We start from the raw sequence: 23,277 nt of genomic DNA, 5'->3' as shown, positions 1-23,277 counted from the left end.
AGCAAAGGCTTATCCTTCCCTGGAGCTGGGTAAAGTGGGAAAACTTTCCTTTCCTTCCTGCTTAAGGGGAAAGAGGTCCACCTCAGCCCTCAGGACATACACCGAGCTACTAGCTCCTACCGTTCACTGCAGCTCAGGTGAGGAAGGGCACTGGCCTCAACAGGGATCAGGCAAAATGTCCCTAGGACGGGGGCATTTGTGCCTTCGCCCTGGGCCTTGGGGGTGGAGACCATCTGGGAGTTGGAACACCAGGGGCCTGGTCAGCGTGGCTACTGGGCCTCGGGTCCTAGGGAACCCTGCAGACCAGGTTGGGCCAAGTCCTGCTGTTGGGGGGTGGGGTGTGCCGGGGATGGGAGCAGAGCTGGGACATGCCCCACATGGGGAAACCTGCCAGACCCCTGGGCTCCACTGCAGGGAGTAAGTGGGCCAGCTAGGGGCTTCCTGGAGGAGGCAGCCCAGGGCATGAGGGGCACAGGTGGTGGTGGCTCCAGTGGCCCCAGGCCGCTCTCTTTGGCTAGTCTCCAACTGCTGGGTGCTGCGGAAGACTAGCCTGCAGCCCAGGTGCAAAGCTGCTCTGGCCGGCTCTGAGCTGCTGATTCATGGTGGCCAGCAGGGCACAGAGGGAAAGGCAGGGGGCCCTGAGGATCCTGTTACCCCACTCCGTCTCAGACCTGGGTCACTGGACTGGGGGCGGCTGGGGACAGGGGGACAGAGGCCCCTGCTCTGTCCTCCAGGAGCATCTGGTGCAGGATGTGGCCAGACCTCTGGAAGGATGATGCTGATGCCCCCACCTAGGGATAAGGGGGGGCACTGAGGGCCCAAGTAGGACCCTCCTTCACCCCTGGGGTCAGGTATAACTCTCTGCAGAGAGAGGAGAGGCTCAGGCCAGGCGCAGGACAAACAGGAGGGAGAAAGACGGGAAGAAGGTGGGCCAGGCAAAGGGACTTGCACATGCTTGGAGCAGGCTTCCCACTTGCCAGGTGGGTGGAGAGGAGGGAGCTGGGTGTGCACCGGGGCCCAAGGGAGACCCACAGGACCACCCTCTCTGGCTCCAGGGGTTGGGAGGCTTGGGATCGCGGGGTCACGGGGAGGGATGTTGGGGATGCAGCCTAGGTTTGGTCACAGGGAGAGGGGGATGCAGGCCATAGGTGCTCGGGACCCCACACTAGGACGTGGATGGATCAGCCCCAGGGGAAGGGGGCGGCCGGCAAGGTGGGCCGTTGACGTGGGGGGACACAGGGCTCAGCTCAGGGGCCTCGGGGGTGGGGCCCGGGTTGGTGGGGTGGAGTTGGCCAGGCTGGTGGACAGTGACTTGCAGTTGGGAGTAGAAGCGCTGCGGTTCCGGCTGCCCAGGATGGGCCCAGCTCCCTGGGGGCGTGGTTACTAAGGAGGAGCCGCGCGCCCCACGGGACTTGTGCTAAGACACCCCGCACCCGGGCCGGGGGAGTCCGGCCTGGGAGAGGAGGCGGCAGGGGTCTCCAGTGCGTTCCGGGCCGGCCCTGCGCGGCCTGGCGGCGCTCCCCTCCCCCGCTCCGCCCCTCCCCCCAGCCCTCGGCCCTCCCCCCGCGGCGGCCGCCTCAGGTTTCCGCTGGGGCCAGAGGGCCGGCGGGGGCGTCACGTGCGCGCGGCCTGGGGGCCGGTTGGTCCGCGGGCAGGGGAGGGACCGCGCGCTCCCCGGGCCGGGGCTGGGGTCGGCGACTCCTGACGGCCTGGAGGGCGGCCCCAGGAGGGGAGAGCCGGAGGGCCCCAGCGGCGGACGGGCGACCGCGCGGAGCAGGCTTTGCCCACGCGGTGGCCCCGGGCGCGCGCCCAGGGAGTCCCGCTGATCCCGGGCCCCCGGTCCTCGGGGCGCAGCGCCCAGGGGGTCCGTGGCGGGGGCGGTGCTTGGGGCGCCATGAGCTCTCCACCGCCCGCCCGCCGGGGCTTTTACCGCCAGGAGGTGACCAAGACGGCTTGGGAGGTGCGCGCCGTGTACCAGGACCTGCAGCCCGTGGGCTCCGGCGCCTACGGCGCGGTGTGGTGAGCGGGAGCCGGGCGGGGTGGCGGGCGTCGGCGCGGGGTGGCTCGGCCCTCTCGCTGACCAGTGCGTCCCGCAGCTCGGCCGTGGACAGCCGCACTGGCGCCAAGGTGGCCATCAAGAAACTGTACCGGCCCTTCCAGTCGGAGCTCTTCGCCAAGCGCGCCTACCGCGAACTGCGCCTCCTCAAGCACATGCGCCACGAGAACGTAAGTCGCGCCCAGGCCCGCCAGCCCCGGGCCTCCGCGTCCACTGCCTCTGCTCATCTCCCTCCTCGCCAGCAAATCCTGCCCTAGAAGATGGGGTCCCTGCTACCCGTGTGCTGGGGTGGAGATGCGGGGTCAGGGCGTGATACCCAGAACTCTTGCGGGGGGTGGCTCCACGTGGTGAGGCCAGAGCCCCACCTCTTTCTGAGAGAGACTGCTTCCCTAGGGTCTAGTCCTTAGCTCCTTGGCTTCCTCCTGGGGCCACATCTGGCTCCTCAACCCAGGCCCTGGTCAAGGCACGGCCACTTGCTCAGGCCAAGGGCATCGTCCACAGCTCACCGCAGCCCTGCCTCCAGCCAGGAGCCTGGAGGTGAGAGAGGACGCTCACATGTGACCAGCGGTTATCCTGGAGGGGGCCCTCAGCCTCTTCTCTCTTGCTGGGCATCCTCCACAGCCACACCCGAGGTCCCCTTTCTCCACCCCTTCAGGCTCCTCTCCTGAACAGTCTGCTCCGGTCTACCTCCCAAGCCTCAGTTCAGGAATGCAGAGCTGGGCACGGGCAGGAGTTAGCATCTGGGCACTGGCAGCCTAGAGCCTTGGGGTCTCCTGTGGTGAGGGGTTGAGGGAGCTGGTGTGTGGAGGGCACTAGGCATAGTGGCTGGCACAGAGGTGCCTCCTTCCATGGTGGAGGATGGCAGATTTGGGGCCCCACCAGGAAAAGGCCTCCCTTGTTCCCAGACCTGCCCATAGGGCACCATGTGTGGCTGCTGTGGGCCTTTCTAGTGGCCATTGCTGGCTACTGAGAGCCCTCCTCTCTCCTGGGGGAACTCCTGTTGTTCCACGATGTTCCTCCTACAACCCTGAACTCTGCCTCTCCCGCACAGGCCATTCCTGCCTCACCCCGAGTTTGGGCCCAGTCTCAGGGCTGAGAGTCTGGGTACCCAGACCCCGGGCTAATCATGCTCTTGACAGATGGTCTGGTCCCTCCTGGATCATCAGAGCCACCAGCCTTCTTCCAGGAAAATGAGTCTCATGTCCACCAGGAACTTATTCCCTCAGTTCCTGGCTGATGCTCACCCTCTTAGCCCCTTGAGTGGGTCCTTCATTCACTCAGACTTTCCATCTCTGCCCTTAGCCCTTCCCAGGTGAAATCCATTCAGGATGGACACCAGCCCAGCCCTGACCTCGCCCCCTCCTGGTTACACTCAGTCATGCCCAGGCTCGGTTCCCATGAGGGCAGAGTCTGCTACGGAAGGCTTCATCCGCCTCCCCAACTGTGCTGCACTCCCACCCACCCATCCTGCCCTTCCCCTAAGGTCTCAGGGCTTTCTTGTCAGGCGCTTCCGACCCCTGGCCCAGTCCCCTCCTCTGTGCTACCCGCTAGCAGCCAGGTGCCCCTGCCTCGGTGCCGTGCACACAGCTGGCAGGCTCTGCCAATCGTCACCCTACTTTCTTAGGAGGACACTGAGGCTCTAAGAAGCTGAGAGCCGTGACAGGTCCTGCCCTTCTGCCCTCCCTCCTACTTCAGGCCAGAAACCACACTGCAGGGGCACCGAAGTCTGTTATCAACCTGACAGAGCGCCCTTACCCTTGGGGACTGTGTCCTTTATTTGCCAGGACACTGTCCTGGCGCCCCAGGCCTCACGGGCTCCCAGGCCCCTCCCTGAACATCGCTCTGTGTCCTCCCCTCCCTGCGCCCACGATTCTGGCCCTGGTCACCTGGCCGTCCCTCCACTTTGTGTGCACTCTTGCCTTGCTCCCGTCTGTCCCCACACGCTCAGCGTCACACCTGTTTAAACCCTTGCTCAGCAGCTCTTAGGATCCAAGCCAGACCTTCACCTGGCATGCGAGGGCCTGCCCAGGCTCCGTCTGGCCACTCCTTGGCTACTCCCTAGCCTGGGCCTTGGCCACCTGGCCTTTCTCCCCGTGTTCCTCAAATGCTCGAAGTGTTCTCCCTTCTGCCTCGGCCATCATTCGCATGGCCTCTGCCAGGTGTCCCCCCCGGCACATCCACCTGCCCCCCTGGCCGCTCCGGTGTACAGGCCTCCCAGGGATCAGCAGGGCCAGCTCTAGCTGCTGGCCTGCCTGGGCCTCTCCAGCAGAGGCAAGGCTCCCTGGTGGACCTGGTGGGTGCTGGCTCTCCCCTGGGAGGCTGTCCCACCCTGGTCTCGGGTCTTCGGTGGGGATAAGAAGAGGGGGAGGAAGGGCAAAGGGGCTGGAGCTCCTTGGATGACTGGGAGCGGCCCCAGACTTGGGGCTGCCCCTCCCCCAGAGAATCCCTGTAGTCACCATTCAAAAATAGCCTGTGTCTGTGGGCGTGTGTGCCAGGGCTAGGCCGCCCTGCCAGGAGACAGGGGGCGGGGGGGCGGAGGACAGCTGTAGGTGTACCCGAACCCCATGCCCTCCGCTGTGCCCCCATTCCACACGGTACTCCGGCCTCCTCCCCAGGTCATCGGGCTGCTGGACGTGTTCACCCCTGATGAAACCCTGGATGATTTCACAGACTTGTGAGTGAGGTCCTGGGCAGGCTGCGCAGGGCAAAAAGGCGTGTTGGGCTGCTGCTGGCTGCTGACTCGGGTTCTGCATTGGCATGTGGGGGTCTCTGCAGCCCGGGTCGGGGTCGGGATGCACACTACCCACCCCTCCCCCACGCTGCAGCCCACCCTCTGTCACAGGCCCCCCCGGACCCAGGGTGGTGACACAGCTGGGTGGAGCTGGAGGTGTGAGCGCGGGACTGCATGGTTAGTCGGCAGGTCCCGTGCTCTGGGACCCTGGCATCCTGGGTAGCCTGTAACTAGAGCTGCTGACCTTTGCTGGCAGGCAGGGGAGGGGTAGCAGGGGGGCCTCCCTGTGGCTGCCAACCTGGACTTACACTATGGTCGGCCAAGAGCCAGGGTCTGAGCCGGGGAAGGGCTGAGGACAGGCTCCTCACCGTGTGACCTTGCAGAGGTGCTGGCGAGGTGCTGCACGTCTGTCCTCTGTGTCTCTCTCCCTTCACCTGCCCGGCATGCTCCTCCGACCCATGTGCCCTGCCGTTCCCCCGCTGCCCACAGGCCCTGCCCTCCTTTCTCTTGCACCCTGTTCTGCCTGTGATCCCTGGCGCTCCCCGGACCCTAGCCTGTGTGTGGCCCTGACGCACCTGATGTTCTGGGGCAGGGTGGGCGGAAGAGCTGTGGGTGTGCGCTGGAGAGGTGCGTGGAGCCTGGTGTCGCCCTGTGGAAGGTGGAGCTCGCATGCTGCGGGGGGCGCCTCCAGGATCTCCAGGGGCTGAGTGGGTGTGACACCTGCCGCCTGCACCCACCCCGGTCCCTCAGTTACCTGGTGATGCCGTTCATGGGGACTGACCTGGGCAAGCTCATGAAGCATGAGAAGCTGAGTGAGGACCGAATCCAGTTCCTTGTCTACCAGATGCTGAAGGGGCTAAAGGTGGGAGTGTGTGGGGGTTGCTGCAGGCCGGGCTGGGGCTGGGGTAGGACTGCTGGCCCATGGCTCTGAGGTCCCAGTGAGCTGGCCGCCGCTGACCCTCTCTCTGTCCCCATAGTACATCCATGCTGCTGGCATCATCCATAGGGTGAGTCCTGCTGGTGGTGGGCACTTCCTCTGGCCTGTAGGTGTGGGATGGGCCTGGCTGCCAGGAGCCCTCATTGCTGGCCTGCCAGGGGAGTGTGTGTGATGCCTGTGTGCAGCTGTGGGGGCCGAAGGACCTTCCTGGATGGGCTGCTGGGTGGGGCTGGCCGGGGGTGGACTCTTCCCCCGTGTGCCCCCGTGGGAGGGGCTGCACGGCCACCTTTCTCCTGCCCCTAGGACCTGAAGCCCGGCAATCTGGCAGTGAATGAGGACTGTGAGCTGAAGGTGTGTGTTGGGTCGGGGGGGTCTTCCCACCTGTCCATCTGCCTGTTGCCCTTGGCCCTCAGGCCTGAGCAGAGGGACCAGACCCCAGCCGTCCAGGCCAGGGGAGGCACTGGATGCAGGGGGCATGGGGCACACTCCATATCTCATTGAGGTGAAGGCAGGGAGGTGTCCCCAGTTCCCCATGTCTGAGCCAGGGTAGGGCCAAGGGGACCTCTCCAAATGTGCTGGCTAGGTCCTGGGGTCAGCAGGGAGTAGAGGAACAGGGAAAGGAGACCCACCGGGGCGCCTGCTCCTGAGGGTGGTGGAAGGCGAGGTCAGTGGGGCTGGGTGCACTGGCCATGGGGAGGAACTCTTGGGGAGTCTGTGGCCATGACCTCGGGTCCTGGAGAGTTGGCAGGAGGCCCCGGTGTGCCCAGTTCTCCTGGATCACAGGCTGACCCACCTATTCCCTGGGGGGCTGCTTTGCCCCACCTTCCTGATTCTGACTATAGATCCTGGACTTCGGCCTGGCGAGGCAGGCAGACAGCGAGATGACTGGGTATGTGGTGACTCGGTGGTACCGGGCACCTGAGGTCATCTTGAATTGGATGCGCTACACGCAGACGGGTGAGAAGCTGCCCAGAGACTCAGAGCCACTCCTGACGCCAGCCTCCCAGGCCACACCTGCCTGCTGCCATTTCTTTGTGGGAAGTCCAATGGTGGCTCCTCTGTGGGGAGGCTGCTGAGCTGGGATGGGAGCCGGGCGAGGGTGTGGCAGGCTAGATGGCCCCCTTGTCTGTGTCCCCCCCCATGTGTGTCCCCCCGCCCTCCCTGGCCCACAGAGCCCTGATGCAGGGGCTTCTGTCTCAGTGGATATCTGGTCGGCGGGCTGCATCATGGCGGAGATGATTACAGGGAAGACGCTGTTCAAGGGCAGTGACCGTATCCTACACTTGTGGGGGGGGCAGGCTGGGCCTGGGTGGGGGCTGGGCATGCTGCCCCGGCCAGGTGGGGGTGTGCCCTGCTCCTCTGGCCCTGTGCTGTGCTCCTCACCTCAGCACAGACCTGGACCAGCTGAAGGAGATCATGAAGGTGACAGGGACGCCTCCCGCTGAGTTTGTGCAGAGGCTGCAGAGTGCCGATGTCAGTCGGGAGCTGGACGGGGGCTGGAGGGGCTGGGCCTGGGTCTGTGGGTTGGTCCCTTACCCTTTCTTTTCTGAAAAGGCGAAGAACTACATGAAGGGCCTCCCCGAGTTGGAGAAGAAGGATTTCGCATCCATCCTGACTAATGCAAGTCCTCTGGGTAGGACTGGACCGGGGGGGAGTGTTGGGTCAGTGACGAGGGCATCAAGGCCTGGGACCCTCCCTGACCAGCCCTCCCCGCAGCTGTGAACCTCCTGGAGAAAATGCTTGTGCTAGATGCAGAGCGGCGGGTGACTGCGGCCGAGGCGCTGACCCACCCCTACTTCGAGTCACTGCAGGACACGGAGGATGAGCCCAAGGCCCAGAAGTACGACGAGTCCTTTGATGATATGGACCGCACGCTGGATGAGTGGAAACGTGAGTTGGGGGGGCTCTGGGCAGGGCCTGTGGAGGGACCCTGGGAGCCCAGTGCAGGGCTCAGAGTCCTGGGTCCCCTACCTGGGGATGAAGGTCATGTAAGGAATACAACAGTCAGAGGGCAGTGGGGCTTCTTGGCCAAGGTGACCTCTGGCTGGAGCCGAAGGGTGAAAGAATGCCCCTGGCAGGGGGTTCAGAACTAACAGGAGCAGGAGGTGAGTTCTGGAAACTGGGAGGCAGCTCCCAGCTCAGGGCAGTTGTGAGCACCTAGCCTCTCCCTACCCTGCCGGCCCAGCCCCAGGGCTGCCCCCATCTTCCCCATGTCCTGGCCAGAGACCTGGGCCGTTCTGGAGCCCTTCTGCACCCACTCGTCCCCCAGAGCTCCACTGTTACCTCTTGAGCTTGTCCTTGTCTCTCTTTGTCCCTGCTTTTAAAAAAAAGATTTACTTATTTGTTTCATGGGGGAGGGCGTGTGTGTGGGCGAGGCAGGGCGGACAGGGAGGGAGAAGATCTCAAGCAGACTCTGCTGAGTGTGCAGCCTGACACAGGGCTCGATCTCACGACCCTGAGATCATGACCTGAACCAAAACCAAGAATGAGACCCTCAACTGACTGAGCCACGCAGGCGCCCCTCTTTGCCCCTTTTAGGACCCCTCCCACCTGACTACTGCACACCCCTCTTGTCCCACCAGCAGGATAAGGCCCACCCCAGGCAGCCTCCTCCACACCCCTTGCCCATCCCTGCTAGTCCCGCTGAGCAGTTCAGACCCACCGAAGCCCGTGCTCAGCGCCACTGGGCTTGGCACCGGCTGTTGTCTTACACCAAAGGCCTCTACCCTCACCTGTCAGGGCCCAACCAGCACATGCTGAGCCTCAGGCTGGGCCCAGGGACACCTGCCAGGTCCTCAGGCCCCTTGCTGGGACTGGCTTTGCAGAATGGCAGGCAATGAGGGCTGCGCTTGGTGTCTTTCTGTTGGTGGCTGCAGGACCAGCCTGGAGGGTGCTGAGCATATCTGAGGACAGCAGTTAGGTCCCATCCTGGCTCTGCCTCAGACCTGGGGCCTTGGTGCTGCACATGGGGCTGGGGTGGGGCGGGACTGGTGATTCTCAGACCCTGTTCCTTGGCCACTGGGCTGCTCGGTTCCTCTGGCAGGGCCCTGCCCTTATTTGTGCTTATAAGTTTGGTTTGGTTTGATGAAAGTTTTCTGGTGCTAAAAAAGATAACTTGAAAACCACGGGCCACAGAATCCTTTCTGTGGTCCCCACCCACACACAGTCGTAAGAGCTTTTGCTTTTACTACAGACCATGGTGAACAAGTGACCTGTTTGTGACTGAGCCCCTGGTCAGGAATGCAAACTCTCATCACCTCCTGTTTCCCTGGGAATAGCCAGCTTCACACAGACCTCCCCTGTGTGGACTGACCCCGGTGTTAGGGTTAGATCAATGGCCTAGGAGGCACCTGATGGGGCAGGAACACATGGGTGCCATGGGCAGGGCAAACCACACAGATCGCCTGCTCTAAACACACAGTGTTTCCTGAACTGGGCTTGTGGAGGACCAGTGTCCCCCAAACAGGTGCTGCACTGGCCAGGTGAGCATGGGAATGCTGGCGTAGGCTGAGCAGAACCTGTCCCTTTGCAAACTGCTCAGAGGGAAAGCAAATCAGGCCTTCTCCCTTCCTTTGGGATGGCTTGCTCTGGGAACACATTTCAGGGGCCATGACCACCAGGCGAGGAAGGTAGAAACTGTGGGTGTTTGTGGAAATTCTTCTCATTTAAGTTTTGGTGGATATTCTGGATCCAGAAACAGGTGTGTTCTGGGGGGATTCTGAGTGGCTCCACTTGAGTAGACACACTGATTTATATTAGGGCACTGTCTGCTCATTACACCAGGCTATGCCCAGGGGCAGTGGGTCTGGGTGGCAGGAGCCCCATCAGGGTGGATAGCTCCTGTGGATGGACACAGGTGGCTGAGCGTGGCCCTAGCCTGGGGTGACGTCACGTGTGTGGGACAAAAGCAGCCTGTCTGGCACCTGCACTCCAGCAATGACTTCTGGCTCCGATGTTTTTGGGGACCAGGTGGGCCCCTAGGTCAGTGGCGAGCAGCCTGTGTTCTGGGCCTGGGAGCTCTCCCCTCCCCCAGCCCCACCTCACAGGACTCAGTGCTGGTCAGGGCAGGTACCAGTGCGCTGGACCCTAGTGCTCTTCCTGGGTCACTGGCTTCCACCCTGGGTGTGAATCCTAGGAGGTGATTCTGAAGGGTGATGAGGCCCCTTCTCCCCTGATGGTCCATTTCTCCCACCCCGACCCAGGTGTCACATATAAAGAAGTGCTCAGCTTCAAGCCTCCCCGGCAGCTGGGGACCAAGGTCTCCAAGGAGACGGCCCTCTGAAGACCCCTGGGCCCCCACAGTGGTGGTGAGGACACCTTGGGGATCCTGGCTGGGGCTTCTACCTGGAAGGGGGATCCTAATTATCACTGTGACTTTGGCTGGGGCTTACATCCCAGGACACCTCTGGTTCCATGGACCCCCCTCTCTCAAGCCTGTTATCCTGCTCTCAGGGCTCAGTCTAACCTGGACCTTCTGGACAGGATGTCAACCTGACTGGGGACTGGCCTCTCCCTGAGCAGTGGTCCCCTCCCCCAGGTGCAACAAGAAGCCTCAGAGCCTGTGCTGGGGGGTGAGGCTTGGGGTCAAGGCCTGCCCTCTGACCCTGCTTGCTCCAGCCCCTGCTGAAGCCCAGTTCATATAGCTGAGAAAGGACAGGGAGGGCGCAGAGCGCCTACTCAGGGATGTCTCTCCCCCAGGGGGGCGTTGGTGTGGACTCTCCTGCACCCCCAGCCCAGAAAGTGCTATGCCCACGTGGCTGGAAAGAAATAAACCCTTTTGTAGAGATCCCACTCTCGCTTTCCTAATTCTCAGGCTGGATCTCCATCTCTAGGCGTCTGAGCTGCAGCCTGGCATAGAGAAGCTGGCCGTGGAGTCTCAGCCCCTGCTCAGCAGCTGGGCCTGGGCACCCCCTTCCTCCCAGGTCCACAGTGAGCCCAGAGCCTAAAGGCCCCGCACTAGGGATGGGCCCCCGCCCTCTTGTGGACTGACCTTCCTCTAATGGCTTAAACTCTGGAGCCAGACCCCAGGCAGGGCCTGATGAGGACGGGGTTAGGGTCCGACCTGGGTGGGGCTCAGTCCCTGCTGTCTGAGCTCCCCACTCTCCAAGGCCAGGTTCCTGGTGAGGAGGGAGTCACGCTGGGCGCTTTTGAGACACCTTGTGGCACTGCGCACGAATGGGTTCTAGTCTCCAAACCTCCTGCCCCTTCGTCGGCCACACCCCAGCGTAACGGCGAGCCCGTGCCGCCCTCTGCCAGCCATTGGACGTCTCGGAGAGCTGACAGCTGGGTCAGGGGCCACTCTGGGGCTCCCGCGTCTGCCCTGGCTCCTCCCACCTGTCCCCACGGCAGGTGTGCCGAAAGCGGGGCCCGGCTGTCCCCCTTCGGCCTGGAGCTCGGCTGCACACGCGAACAGCTGACCCAGCCAAATACAGTCAGACAAGTTGCCAAAATGGACACCCGCCTTTCTGCTCGGGGGGTCTCCGATGCCTCTGGGACAGACGCTTGCCGGGACCTCCAGCTCGGAGCGATCCGGGAGGGGCAGTCCACCACAGGTCCCGCCCCGGAGCCACGCGGCCCGGGATGGCCGCTCAGAGTACGCCACTTCATAGCCACCATGATTGGCTCAGGGGAGGGCACGTGACCCAAAATGGGCCAATCGGATTCTGCCCAGAGCCTCGGTAGCACGCCCGTAGCCCGCCCTGCAGGTGACCTGATCAGGACTGTGGGGACCCCTGTGGGGTCGCAGGCCGCAGGGGGTAGGGCCTTGTGGGGGCCGCCGGCTGCATTCCTCCCGCCGTAGAGGTCATTCCTGCGCTTCTGGGGCACCGAGGAACGGGATTGGTGGCACTCCCGCCCCAGGGCCCCGCTTCCAAGACCCCAAGTCCCCAGGACCTGCGCTCCCGGCCCCGCCTTCTAACAGGCCCGCCATCCCCCACGGCCGGCCTCCCGAGGGCCCGTCCCCGTCCCTCAGAACACCGCTTTCGAGACCCCAGGGCCCGCCTCCGATAAGCCCGCAGCTCGGGTATTCCGGCTCACGGCCCCGCCTCCAGGAGGCCCTCCCCCAGGGCCGGGTTGGCAGAGGCCCCGGGTTTCAGGCCTTTGGCTCCCGCATGCCTCCTCTCTCTGGCCGTCTTGCTCTGGGTCTGTGTCCGCGCCGCCTCCTTTCCTTCCTTCTTTCTTTTTTTCCTCGTTCAGACCTCCGTGTTCGCCTTCCCCTCCGCTAGGCCTTCTGCCTTGCCTCGCCCTACACTTCGGCGACCCCTGTCCAGCGTCTCTGCCACCACCCTGAGCCTTCGACTCTGCTCTTCGGCCAGGGTCTTTCTGGAGCTTCAGTCGGGCCCTGCCACTTCCTTACAGCTCGACGCGGCCTAGACGGGGGCTTTCCGGCCTGCGGCCTTGCTCCTGCGGGCCCTGGCCTCGCCGCCTCACTCGCAGCTGTCCTCGAGCTCTGGCTAGGACGGGCCCCTGGGGTGCGCCAGACGTGATGGGCTGCGGACGGGTCTGACGCCTTGGCCTGCGCGGTCGGCGTGGGTCTGGGGGAGATTGGGGGCGGACCGGGACACTCAGTGGTGCCGCCGTGACAGTCCGTGGGGTCCGGGGCACACTGGCCCTGGGTCCCCACACCCGCCCCCTCCCGCTTCCCCCTCCCCGCGCACCTGCCCCCTCGTACACCTGCCCACACCCACCCCCGCCCCCTCCCGCTCCCTCCCCCTTCCCTCGCGCACCTGCCCCCTCGCACGCCAGGCCACTCCCGCTCCTGCCCCCTCCCTCCGGTCAGGCCGCCCTTCGGGGCGGGGCTTTGGGCGGCGGGGGCCGGACTGTGCGGGGTCCGAGTCTGAGGAAGCCGGAAACCCGTGCCTGGGAGCCACCCGGTCGACCCCGCGGCCTCCTTCCGTGCGTGGATTCTGCGTTCGTGCCTAGGCTCCGTGCGCGCCGTCCCAGATGTGGCCCAGGGGTTGAGCTGCTCCCCGGGGCTGCAAGGAGAGAGCAGGCACTCACCGGTCCCGCACCCCCACCCCAGGGCGGCTGGGCCATGAGGACCGCACTCGTGTACCATGAGGAAATGACAGCCGCCCGGCTGCTCTGGGAAGAGTAAGTGTGAGCTGATAGAGGGGGGAGGGTGGAGAGGGGGCTCTGGACGCTAAGCTCTGTGTCCACGCAGCCCTGAGTGTGAGATCGAGCGTCCCGAGCGCCTGACCGCAGCCCTCGAGCGCCTGCAGCAGGGGGGCCTGGAGCAGAGGTGTCTACAGTTGGCAGCTCGAGAGGCCTCAGAGGCAGAGCTGGGCCTGGTACACAGGTCAGACCCCAGGGAGCCACCTGCCCCAGAGGAGGCCGCCTTGCACGTGGGGCCGCCCAGCCTGCCGGCATCTTGAAAACAGAGCATCTCCCCTACCTATCTCAGTTTCACCACTGCGTGGGTTGGGGAGGGAACCGTGAGGTGGGTGGTCCCACCAGCGCACGGCCTCTCCTTCTCCCCTTCCGGCTCCTGCTGGTGACCCTGTCTTGCCTGCCTGCCCCTCTGCAGCCCAGAGTACGTGTCCCTGTTGCGAGGAACCCAGGCCTTGAGTACAGAGGAACTACAGGCTCTGTCTGGGCAGTACGATGCTGTCTACTTTCATCCGGTGAGGCCCTGGAGACACCCCACCCACACATGCACATCTGCATGCCCGTGCCCATTTCATGGCTGCGGCTGCTGACCCTGGCCCATGTGCCCTCGGTCACCAGCGTGCACATGCCCTGCATGCCTGAGCAGCTGCTGCTGCTGGGACCTGCAGCCGGGCACAGGCCTGGGCAGAGCCTGTGCGGGTGGGGGGGGCTCATCGGCACCCCTGCCCCCGCAGAGTACCTTCCACTGTGCCCGGTTGGCCGCGGGGGCCGCGCTGCAGCTGGTGGATGCTGTGCTCACAGGATCTGCGCACAATGGGCTTGCCCTGGTGAGGTGAGGGCTGTCCCCTTCTGGGCTGCCCCCAGCTGTGGGGGCCTGTGAGGGCACAGGGTGACCCTGACGTGTCAGTTTTCACCCGCAGACCTCCTGGGCACCACAGCCAGAGGGCTGCTGCCAACGGGTTCTGCGTGTTCAACAACGTGGCCATAGCAGCCAAACACGCCCAGCAGAAACACGGTCTGCAAAGGTGTGTCCTGGGCTATCTGGGGGCAGGGCCCAGGCCAGACGGCAAGCGGTGGAGTGGGCTGCTGACAGACCCCGTTCAATCCTTTCCCCTCTTGGGGTGGGCTCAGGCCCCCAGGTTGGAGGCCCTGCCCCTCAGTGACCTCTGCACTGCCTGTCTGCAGGATCCTCATTGTCGACTGGGATGTCCACCATGGTCAGGGCATCCAGTATATCTTTGAGGATGATCCCAGGTGAGCTGGGGTCACCGCCTTCCCTGCGACCCCCTGCTGGGAGCCATGGGGCTGAGGTCCTGACCTTTGAGCTCCAATTTCTGACCTTGGCTGGTTGTCTGCAGTGTGCTTTACTTCTCCTGGCACCGCTATGAGCATGGTTGCTTTTGGCCTTATCTTCGAGAGTCAGATGCAGATGCCGTTGGGCTGGGGCAGGGCCGCGGCTTCACTGTCAACCTGCCCTGGAACCAGGTGCCCACCCCTCCCCCCACCCCTCCCCCACCCAGAGGGCGCCCTCCCCCCCCCCCGCCCCCACGCCTCACCCCTTGCCCCAGGGCCCCAGGCCTCCTGAATGTAGTCCAGGGCATCCTTCCAGGGTCACCCCCAGACCTGGGCCCCAGGGGTGAAGACCCCAGCCCCCCCCCCCCCACAGGGCCCAACTCTGATGCCCGGTGGCCACAGGTTGGGATGGGAAATGCTGACTATATGGCCGCCTTCCTGCATGTGCTGCTCCCTGTGGCCTTTGAGGTAACTGCATGGGGGGTAGGCGTGGTGTTGGGGGGAGGAGTGTGGGAGGGGGAGTCTGTGCTCAGAGGCGTCATCCCCTGCCCCCCTCATGCCCCCTCCCCCGACTCCCCAGAGCAGAGCCCTGTGGGTGGGGAGCACTCTCTGGAGGGGCCTCCTTCACCTCTCCTCCAGGCTCTCTCTTGCCCATCTCCGCCCCCCCCCCCCCCCCCGGCCCTGTCCACAGTTTGACCCTCAGCTGGTGCTCATCTCGGCAGGATTTGACTCAGCGATTGGGGATCCTGAGGTGAGGGCCTGTCCTGGCTGGGGAGGGCTTCTGGGGCCCTGGGGCCAGGCCCCCTTACACTTGGCTCTGGTTCCAGGGGCAGATGCAGGCCACGCCTGAGTGCTTCGCCCACCTCACGCAGCTGCTGCAGGTGCTGGCTGGCGGCCGGGTCTGTGCTGTGCTGGAGGTGACTTGTGGCAGCAGGGAGGGCTCGCAGGCCAGGTGTCGAGGTGCATTCGGGGGGGCCTGCTCTACAGGGTGGGGCGTCCTGCCTGGGATGGTGGCGCCCCGCCCCACTGACAGCCCTGTCTAGTCTCATGTGTGCCTTCGCCCTGCTCCCAGGGAGGCTACCACCTGGAGTCACTGTCCCAGTCGGTGTGCATGGTGGTGAAGGCGCTGCTGGGTGACCCTGCCCCGCCCCTGTCAGGGTCCATGGTGCCTCAGCACAGGTATGGGGCAGGAGCCTGGGAAGGGCTGGGGCTTCCAGGCCAGGCCTTACTGCTCCTGTTTCTCTCCACAGTGCTCTGGAGTCCATCCAGAGTGTCCGGGCAGCCCAGGCCCCTCACTGGACTAGCCTTCAGCAGCAAGGTCAGTATGGCCCACGCTGGGCGGCAGGGTCACTCCCCGGGCTCCTGCGCAGTGGCTTTGACTCTGAACCACTCCCTAGGGCCGGCCCCCCTACTGGACCCCAGGACCTGCTCCCCAGAGGGGCGACGCCCACCTGTGTTGCCTGGGGGGCCTGAATTCAAGGCAGCAGAGGCCCAGACCTCGGCTGTACTGAGGTCCCTCCTGGACCAGCCGCACCTCTACCCCACACCCCCTGTCCGCACAGCTGCCGCCCTGACAGCTCAGGATGCTGCTCTGGTCCTACCCCCTGATGTCCTCCGTCAAGAGGGGTCAGCCCCACAGGAGGAGACACAGGCCTGGGCTAGGTGGGCAGAGCGGGCCTGGGGAGAGGGATGGGGTTATGGGTGCACATGCGCTGTGGTGTCGGTGTCACTTCCTGTCCACATGTCCCTCTGGTTTCCCACCACAGGCTCCACGAGGCTCTGGCCGAGGACACGGCTTTCATTGCACTTGGAAAGGTCCTGCATCTGTTGAACGGGATCCTGGATGGACAGGTGGGGGCATCTGGGATGGGCTGAGGGTGGCCATGGAGCTGGGGGCAGAGCCAGGACCTGCCCACAACAGATGGCCTGTCCAAGGGAGGGCTGGGTGGTGCAGAGCCACATGGACCCTTTTAGAACAGCTCTTAGGGACAGGGTCACAAGTTCAGGCTCAGTCAGTCTTCTTAACTAAATAGTCTCTGACAGTGAGGTGAAGGCGATGATTTCAAGTGTAGTTTTAAGCATCTTATTTCCAGAAGGGGAGCAGTTTGAGCTCAGGTTGTGCAGATGGCAGCTCCGTAGACAGGGACCAAGAGGAGGGATGGATGTGACTCTGTGCCTGGTTGGGGGTTGCCCCCCACAGGTGAGCGGTGGCATCGCAACAACCCCAGCTGCAGCAGCCACCCTGGAGGTGGCCATTCGGCGCGGCCTGTCCCACAGAGCCCAGAGGTGAGCACCCCCGCCCTGGAGGGCCACACCGCTCCTGCTTCCCGTCCCATGGGGAGGGCTCTAAGCGTGGATTCCTGGCTGGGTGCGTGCAGCCTGTCCTGGGGCCACCTTTTCCTCTAGGGTGCTCTGTGTGGCTGCGGGACAGCTGGATCGGCCCCCAGACCTTGCCAGTGATGGGTAGGACACTCGGGTCCTGTGTGCACCCTGTCCTGTGTGTGGGTGGGCACGTACTCCTGGGTCCCCATGGGGGAGGGTGGGCAGGGTCTTCCCCAGCTGGAGTTTGGCAGAGGAGCTCCTGGGAGGGTCTCCTGCACCTTCCCTTCTGCTGCCTGGGCTCTGGAGGGTGAGCCGCATCCCACACCCCTGCATGTGTGCCCATGTGCTCACTCTCCCCTGGAAGGAGGAATCTGTGGCTGAACATCAGAGGCAAAGAAGCGGCTGCCCTGTCCACGTTCCACGTGTCTGTGCCACTGCCAGGGGTGAGTGGTGGGGTCCCGGGTAGGGCGGCTGCCGCTCGTTGGCACCCTCGGGGCTGCTCCTGGCCTTCACCTGCCCTTCCTGGCTTCCTGATGGGACTGTGGGAGGTGGGGTGACCCCTGGCTGAAGGGCTGGAGCGGTGCTGCTGTCCTTCCCACAGACGACAGGTGGATTCTTGAGCTGCATCCTGGCCCTTGTGCTGCCCCTGGCCTATGGCTTCCAGCCTGACCTGGTGCTGGTGGCACTGGGTCCAGCCCATGGCCTCCAGGACCCCCAAGCTGCACTCCTGGCTGCACTTCTACGGGGACCAGCGGGGGGCCGAATCTTGGTCCTAGTGGAGCAGGTGAGTTGGGCAGGGTGGACGTGCTGTGGGTGGGAGGTGGGAGGTGGGGAGAGACCAGTGAGTTGCTGCTTCCACCTCTACTCCTGGCCCAGGAATCCACATCCCAGCTTGCGGGGGTCCTGGCCCGGGTGTTGCATGGAGAGGCACCCCCCAGCCTGGGTCCCTTCTCCGTGGCTTCCCCCGAGGACCTGCAGGCCCTGATACGCTTGAGAGGGCAGCTGGAAGCACAGTGGAAGATGCTGCAGGTGGCCGGTGAGGCTGGGGGGCAGGGCTGAGGGTGAACGCCGGGGAGTCTAGGGGGATAGTCCTGCCGTAGAGCTCTGTGGGGAGAGGGGCTCATGTCTTAGGGAGTGAGGTGCTGTCCTGGACCTGCTCATCGCAATGACAAGCTGACTGTACATTTCTTCCTAGCTCCTTCTTGAGTTCTGTGACCTGGTGGCTTGAAATTGGCCAGGGTGGAAGTCTTTTCACCCCAGAAATGACAATACAAGTTAGTCCCCCAAGAGCCACTTATTAAACATTCGCCAGTACCCCACTGCCTGAGGCCTTTGTGCAGAGGGCCGGGCTATGGAGTTGTCCAGGGCACTGGGTCAGGGACACTCTGTCCACGGCAGTGACCTGGAGCCCCCCTCCAGTGGCCCACCTCTTCACGGATGGCCCCATCCTCATTTCCCACACTTCTAGTAACCTTAAAAATAAAAGTTATTTTACCAGCAAAAATGGGTTTATTCAGGAGTAGCAGAGAATTGCAATTTGGGACAAGTAGACTATGACAAAACCCTAGGCAAGTCCAACAAGCAAAGAGGAACGTTATTTTATGGAGAAGAAGAAGCTGGGAAGGATTGTTCTGAATGAACATCTATTGGAGAAAAGCAAGAGTTCAGGATGATGATGATTTTCTGATGATTCTTTGCTGTTGATTCTTCTGTTGGGCCTCTAATCGACGATTGTTCCTGGGATGGGCATGGAGTGGTATAGCTTCTCCTTCCGGCCTCCCCTTCTAGCATCCCAAGCCCACTTCCGAGAGTTTCCCTTTATTAACTTCCAAATTTCCCTCCTTTTGATCAAGATCTTTCTTTGAAAGCGTCACTGATCAAGAGTCAGGGTTTCCGTATTTAGTGGTTTTGTCTGTTGATGCCAGGAAGGACTCTTCTGTCCTACAGCAGAGGGAACGTGTGTACCAGTTGGAAACCACTTGAGGCCACATTTAAGTCAGACGGGAGGTCAGGAGGGAGAACTGCCAGGCACTTCCCGTCTAAAGTCTACATCTTCTCAAGGTTACAAGTATTGGAGATCATTTCCATAGTGGGCACATCATTTTTACAAAAGTTTGACAGTTAACAAAATACAAAACTCAAAATAGCTATACAAAACAGAAGTAATATAACAATCCCAAATTGTATGGTGGTTCTAAACCGGACTGTAGGTCTGCAGTTGCCAAGTGAAGATATTTATTGGCACTCATTCCAATTTAGGGGAGAAAGTTCTCCCTAGGGAGGCAAACCCAGAATCCTGTGTGCCTCCTGGAAGTTCCTATGAGGAGGGGGCGTACTGCAAGAGCACATGAAAACAATTAGCCAAGTGTGTTTAGGGAAAAATGAAGCAACAGCTGAACAAAAACAGCAAAACCTCAAAGATGTATTAAAACAGTACTATTATCTCAAAAGAACTGAAAACAAATGTTATCCAGTAACAGCCTGTATGGTGGCAAATTCACAGACTGAATTTGGGTAAGAATCCAGTGTAAGATACTAGGTCCGATGAAAGAGGGACTTTTGTGAATCCTGAAGAAAACTTCTAACCCTTCAAAAAAAAGTGAGTGGAAAATTCATTTGTCCTGGAATCATGGTGAGGCTGTTTCTGCAAGGCCATAATCAAAAGAGGTTTCCCCCTTCCACAGGGCTTGGGAGATCCACAGAAGGGCATTGTCTTCCCCCAAAAGGAAGGGAAAGGAGGAAAAGGCACACGGGCCTGGTCTGTACATCTCAGGACAGCTCCCTCCCCAAATGTCTGTTTCAGTCCAGGAGGTCTTTACTTCCAGGTCACCAGCTGGTGTTTGGGTCTGGTCAGGCTTTGGTGCTTTCTCTACACATGTCCCATGGATCCAAGAGTCTCTTACCTGGAGTTTGGTGGCACAAGGGCTGGTTAGCAGATCCTGAGAGGGGCCTTTCTGGCAAGGTTGTGGAGGTGTCTTTTCCAATAAATGAAATGTCCAGGTTGCAAGGTGTGATGCTTAAGGCCACCCTCTCCATCTCCCAGGAACTCACTGTGTAGATTGTTCTACCAAAGCGTGGCTACCTTGTTTTTTTAAAGATTTATTTATTCATTTGAGAGAGTGGGGGGGAGGGGCAGAGGAAGAGAATCTCTAAGCCGACTCCCCGCTGAGCGCTGAGCATCCCCTGCCTCCCCCGTGGTGCTCACCACTGAGGAGATCACGACCTGAGCGGAAACCAAAGTCGGATGCTCAACCCACTGAGCCACCAGGCGCTCCAAAGCATGGTTACTTTTAATAGAAGCAGTTAGACCCAAACAGTATTGAAGTATATCTCCTTTTATTAACACGTGTCAGAGGAGGCAGGGGCCAAGTGCATTGGACGTCCTGGAAATCTCGAAGGTGGGAGTCTGGGAGATCCCAGATCTGAGGGTTAGAAGGACCAACAGCAATGCTCTTGGCCCAGGTATTTTGGAGGGGCTGCAGATTTTGCTAGTTGAGGCTTACCAGTGCTGGTGGTGCATGGGACTAATGCGGGGAATGTGGATGGGGGGGTGCGATGAAGGTGAGGCCTGCCCAGCAGCGCAGGCCCGCTGAAGCGCCTGGCCAGTAAGATGAGCTCTCCGACCACGACGAAGTTCAAGAGGGGCTCCCTGGCTAGGGACAATCTTTCCTAACAGAATTTTAGCCACAGAAGCAGCACTGGCCCGTCTAGAAGAGAAAGCTTCGATCCAGTGAGAAAGCATGAACCACGAGACATGGAAGCTGTGGAGATCCACCTGTGTGGACACAGGTGGGATGAGCGAAGCAGGCTCTCTTTGTGGCCTTATTATTTCCCACCCACACTGGTTCGTGAACACCATCATTTTGTCAGTAGGCCAGTGGTTTAACGTACATCCTGTGGTGAGTGTGAGTAGTGGGGATTCTAGGATTTCTGGTAGGGCCAGATTGTTACTTGGTCCAACCAGAGTTCTCTTTTTATCAAACCAGCTATTACTAGATTTTCCTTTTTGGGGGGCCAGTTGTTTGGGCACCTCTGGTCGGTATTCTGAAATTATCATTTGGGAGAATGTCGCTTGGGACCATGACAGAGGCTTGGCTATTGTTTTTCTTTTCTTTCAATTTTAAGTCATCTCTACACCCAGTGTGGGGCTCAAACTCACAACCCTGAGACCAAGAGTCCCATGCTCCACTGACCGAGCAGCATTTTGGCAGAAATGTCAGCAGGATTATTATTTTGGCCTCTAGGGAGTTGAGCCCAGAATGCCTGGGAGCTTTAATGAGCAGCTAACGTATGGCATCTAATACATTTTGGACATAGGAGCTATTTTTAATTTTATGCTTATTTCTGGTAAGGAAACTCTGTTGTTTCTGTAATATTCCAAAGTCATGAGCTACCCCAAAGGCATCCTGACTATTGGTATAAATGTTTGTGGTTTTGCCCTTGCCCAAAATATAAGGATGGTTAGAGAACCCCGTGACCATTTCTGCAGGGGTCTAGCCAAGGGCAGTGGCAGGAATGCCTCTGAGCCAAGGAGGACATCCCTGAGCTACAGGGTCGAGTTGTTGGCTACAGTGCCTTACGCTGCAGTGATGCTCGTGTTGACCACTTCAAGGCATCCCCTTCCCTCTCATGTACAAACAGGAAAAGAGGAAATCCACCATTAGGATGGCTGGGGCAGGGGGTTTTATCAGGCTTTTCTTCAAAGTCCCCAAAACTATGTCTTCCTGATCTTTCCAAATAATAGGGTCAGGTTTGCATTTTCAGCAAAGCACATAGAGGCTGAGCTGTAAGAGAGAAGTTTGGGGTCCAATTGTGACAGTAGCCAGCCAGTCCCAAAAAGCCTGTAACTGGCTCTTAGTTGTACGTTTGGAGGAGTTCAGGAGGCCTTGAAGTCTACCTGGATCCAAATGTAATCGTTCTGAAATTAGGCGCCCTAAATATTGAGTTTGAGTAAACTGCAGTTTTTCTTTTTCTTTTTTTTTTAAACAAGCCACAGCTTTTTTTTTTTTTTTTTTTTAGATTTTACTTATTTGTCAGAGAGAGTGAGAGAGACCGAGAGGAAGCACAAGCAGGGGGAGCGGCAGGGAGCCCGATGTGGGGCTCGATCCCAGGACCCTAAGATCATGACCTGAGCTGAAGGCAGACACTTAATGACTGAGCCACCCAGGCGCCCCAAACTGCAGTTTTTCTTTGGAGATTTTATGTCCTATTAAAGCTAAAAGTCTTAACAGGTGGATGCTGCCTCCTGTGAAGAGGCTGGAGAAAGGGAGAAGAGCAAATCACCTACATGTTGTAACAAAGTGTAGCCTGCAGAAAACCTTGTATCATCTGATTCAGCTTCTGAGGTTTGTGAACAGTGAGAAGGGCTCTGTTACCCTGGGGCATTTCTGTCCAGGTGAAGGCAAAACGATAGCCTAGCTTACCTGCTGGAATACTAGAAAATGCACCCTGTAGGTCAGTTACGGTGAGAAGTTCGCTGTCGGTGGGAATGGATGTCAGCAGCACATGGGGTCAAGAAAGCAGGGTGCTTCTCAGAGGAACTGGACAAAGCTCCATCCTCTGCCATTGGTCATCTCACAGGTAAAATGGGTGTTACAGGGACTAGTGCAGGGGATAATGAGGCCCTGAGCTTTGTACGCTTGTTGCCCTGAAGGGCTTCTTTGTTTCTAGAGTATTTAATTTTGTGGGTAGGTTTTTTTGTTTGTTGTTTTTCCTCTGGGGAGAGGTCTTGAGGGATCTCTTTGAATCTTGATGGGAGGTGCACTGTGCATTCTGCCAAAATCAGCCGAGGATTTTGCCCGTAAAGAGCATGGTACCTGACCCAGTGGGAACAAATGACCAGTGTCCCCAGACTCTGCCATAGTGCCATCATAGACAAGTATAGGAAACATGCCAAAGGGTCGTTTATTTCCCCTGGTTGGCTACTTTTGGTTCATTCAGTCCATTTAGTGAGAACTGCACATGAGGAGGCACGGCAGTTTTAAAAACAGAACCCGCTGAGGTCCCAGAAAGGGGGGGGGGTCCCCCAAAGCCCTGTGACTTCTGGGGGCCCGTTTCTCAGAGGTTTTTCTCTAGGGCAGACGAATTCCCCAGCAGCGCAGCTCTGACCGAGCAGTCCCGGTCTGAAAAGGCGACCTCTCAGCCAGGACAAGGCCTGGAGCGCCCGCACACAGAGCGCGGAGCTGGAAATCCGGGGAAAACTTACCCTCCAGCCCCGGTCCAAGACGGCAGCGGGCTCCGCGGGCGCCCGCACCTGTCTGCGCACCAGCTCGCAGCGCGTGGGGGCTCCGCTCCAGGTTCCACTGCAGGCCAGCAAGTACTGTGACCCCTAAGAATCATTTTACCAGCGCACATGGTTTCATTCGGGAACGGTAGACTGGCAGCCCGGGCCCAGCATGCTGCGGCAAAACCGGAGAAGGAAGTTGGGAGGCGCGGTCGGTGGGCGAGAAGCAGGAGTCCGGGGTGCTGGGGTTTCTCCCCGCCGGAGCCGCAGGGCGGTGGACTTCCCGGAGGAGCCGCGGCGCACAGGCCTCGGGGTCCCTGCGTCGCCGCGGGGCGCGCTCGGGCTCGGTTGTGACAGACGCGGCGATGACCGGGGCCCAGCGGGGGGGTCCCGCTCCAGCCCCCACGCCTGGCGTGCGCAGTCCACCCTAGCGAGTGGGACGCCACCTCCTTCGACTAACCGGCCGCGGGCCTCGGAGTCCCCACCCGGCTGCGGCACTCCACGCCGGAAGTGCCCTCCCTGCCGCAACCTCCCCGTCCGCCCCGCCCCTCCCGATGACGCAATTCCGGCGCGCCGGCTTTCGCTGTCTCGCGAGGTCGCTAGGCAGT

At 60.9% G+C, this 23,277-nt stretch overlaps 2 protein-coding genes across 8 annotated transcripts; both read left to right on the top strand.

Annotated features, from left to right (window-relative positions):
• The first annotated feature begins 1,894 nt into the window (after positions 1-1,894).
• On the top strand, positions 1,895-10,006 carry MAPK12 (mitogen-activated protein kinase 12). 2 transcript variants are annotated; one of them, XM_028115533.2, is made up of 12 exons: positions 1,895-2,019; positions 2,097-2,226; positions 4,672-4,730; positions 5,538-5,649; positions 5,765-5,794; positions 6,028-6,075; positions 6,567-6,681; positions 6,925-6,996; positions 7,118-7,197; positions 7,279-7,357; positions 7,441-7,614; positions 9,927-10,006. In XM_028115533.2, exons 1-12 carry the CDS (start codon positions 1,895-1,897, stop codon positions 10,004-10,006), a joined length of 1,104 nt encoding a protein of 367 aa, XP_027971334.1. The 2 variants fall into 2 exon arrangements, with proteins under 2 accessions (XP_027971334.1, XP_087881816.1); XM_088025690.1 differs by lacking the exon at positions 5,765-5,794.
• Positions 10,007-11,449: 1,443 nt separating this feature from the next.
• Positions 11,450-19,518, top strand: HDAC10 (histone deacetylase 10). 6 transcript variants are annotated; one of them, XM_088025423.1, is made up of 20 exons: positions 11,450-11,865; positions 12,746-12,816; positions 12,887-13,021; positions 13,250-13,346; positions 13,566-13,663; positions 13,752-13,856; positions 14,017-14,085; positions 14,190-14,592; positions 14,816-14,875; positions 14,952-15,041; positions 15,197-15,303; positions 15,375-15,442; positions 15,522-15,786; positions 15,891-15,975; positions 16,325-16,410; positions 16,531-16,587; positions 16,811-16,889; positions 17,048-17,230; positions 17,323-17,482; positions 17,642-19,518. In XM_088025423.1, exons 2-20 carry the CDS (start codon positions 12,758-12,760, stop codon positions 17,650-17,652), a joined length of 2,217 nt encoding a protein of 738 aa, XP_087881549.1. In that variant the 5' UTR covers positions 11,450-11,865; positions 12,746-12,757; the 3' UTR covers positions 17,653-19,518. The 6 variants fall into 6 exon arrangements, with proteins under 6 accessions (XP_087881549.1, XP_027971325.1, XP_027971324.1 ...); XM_028115524.2 differs by lacking the exon at positions 11,450-11,865 and having other exon boundaries at positions 12,430-12,816; positions 14,190-14,316; positions 14,527-14,592; positions 14,952-15,005; positions 17,642-19,516; XM_028115523.2 differs by lacking the exon at positions 11,450-11,865 and having other exon boundaries at positions 12,430-12,816; positions 14,190-14,316; positions 14,527-14,592; positions 17,642-19,516.
• The last annotated feature ends 3,759 nt before the right edge of the window (positions 19,519-23,277 follow it).

Source organism: Eumetopias jubatus, unplaced genomic scaffold (genome assembly GCF_037043125.1).
Source record: "Eumetopias jubatus isolate StellerSeaLion01/CBP00866 unplaced genomic scaffold, mEumJub1_p1.0 scaffold_8, whole genome shotgun sequence".
Taxonomy (NCBI): Eukaryota; Metazoa; Chordata; class Mammalia; order Carnivora; family Otariidae; genus Eumetopias; species Eumetopias jubatus.
This window is presented reverse-complemented; position numbering and strand designations above follow the sequence as displayed.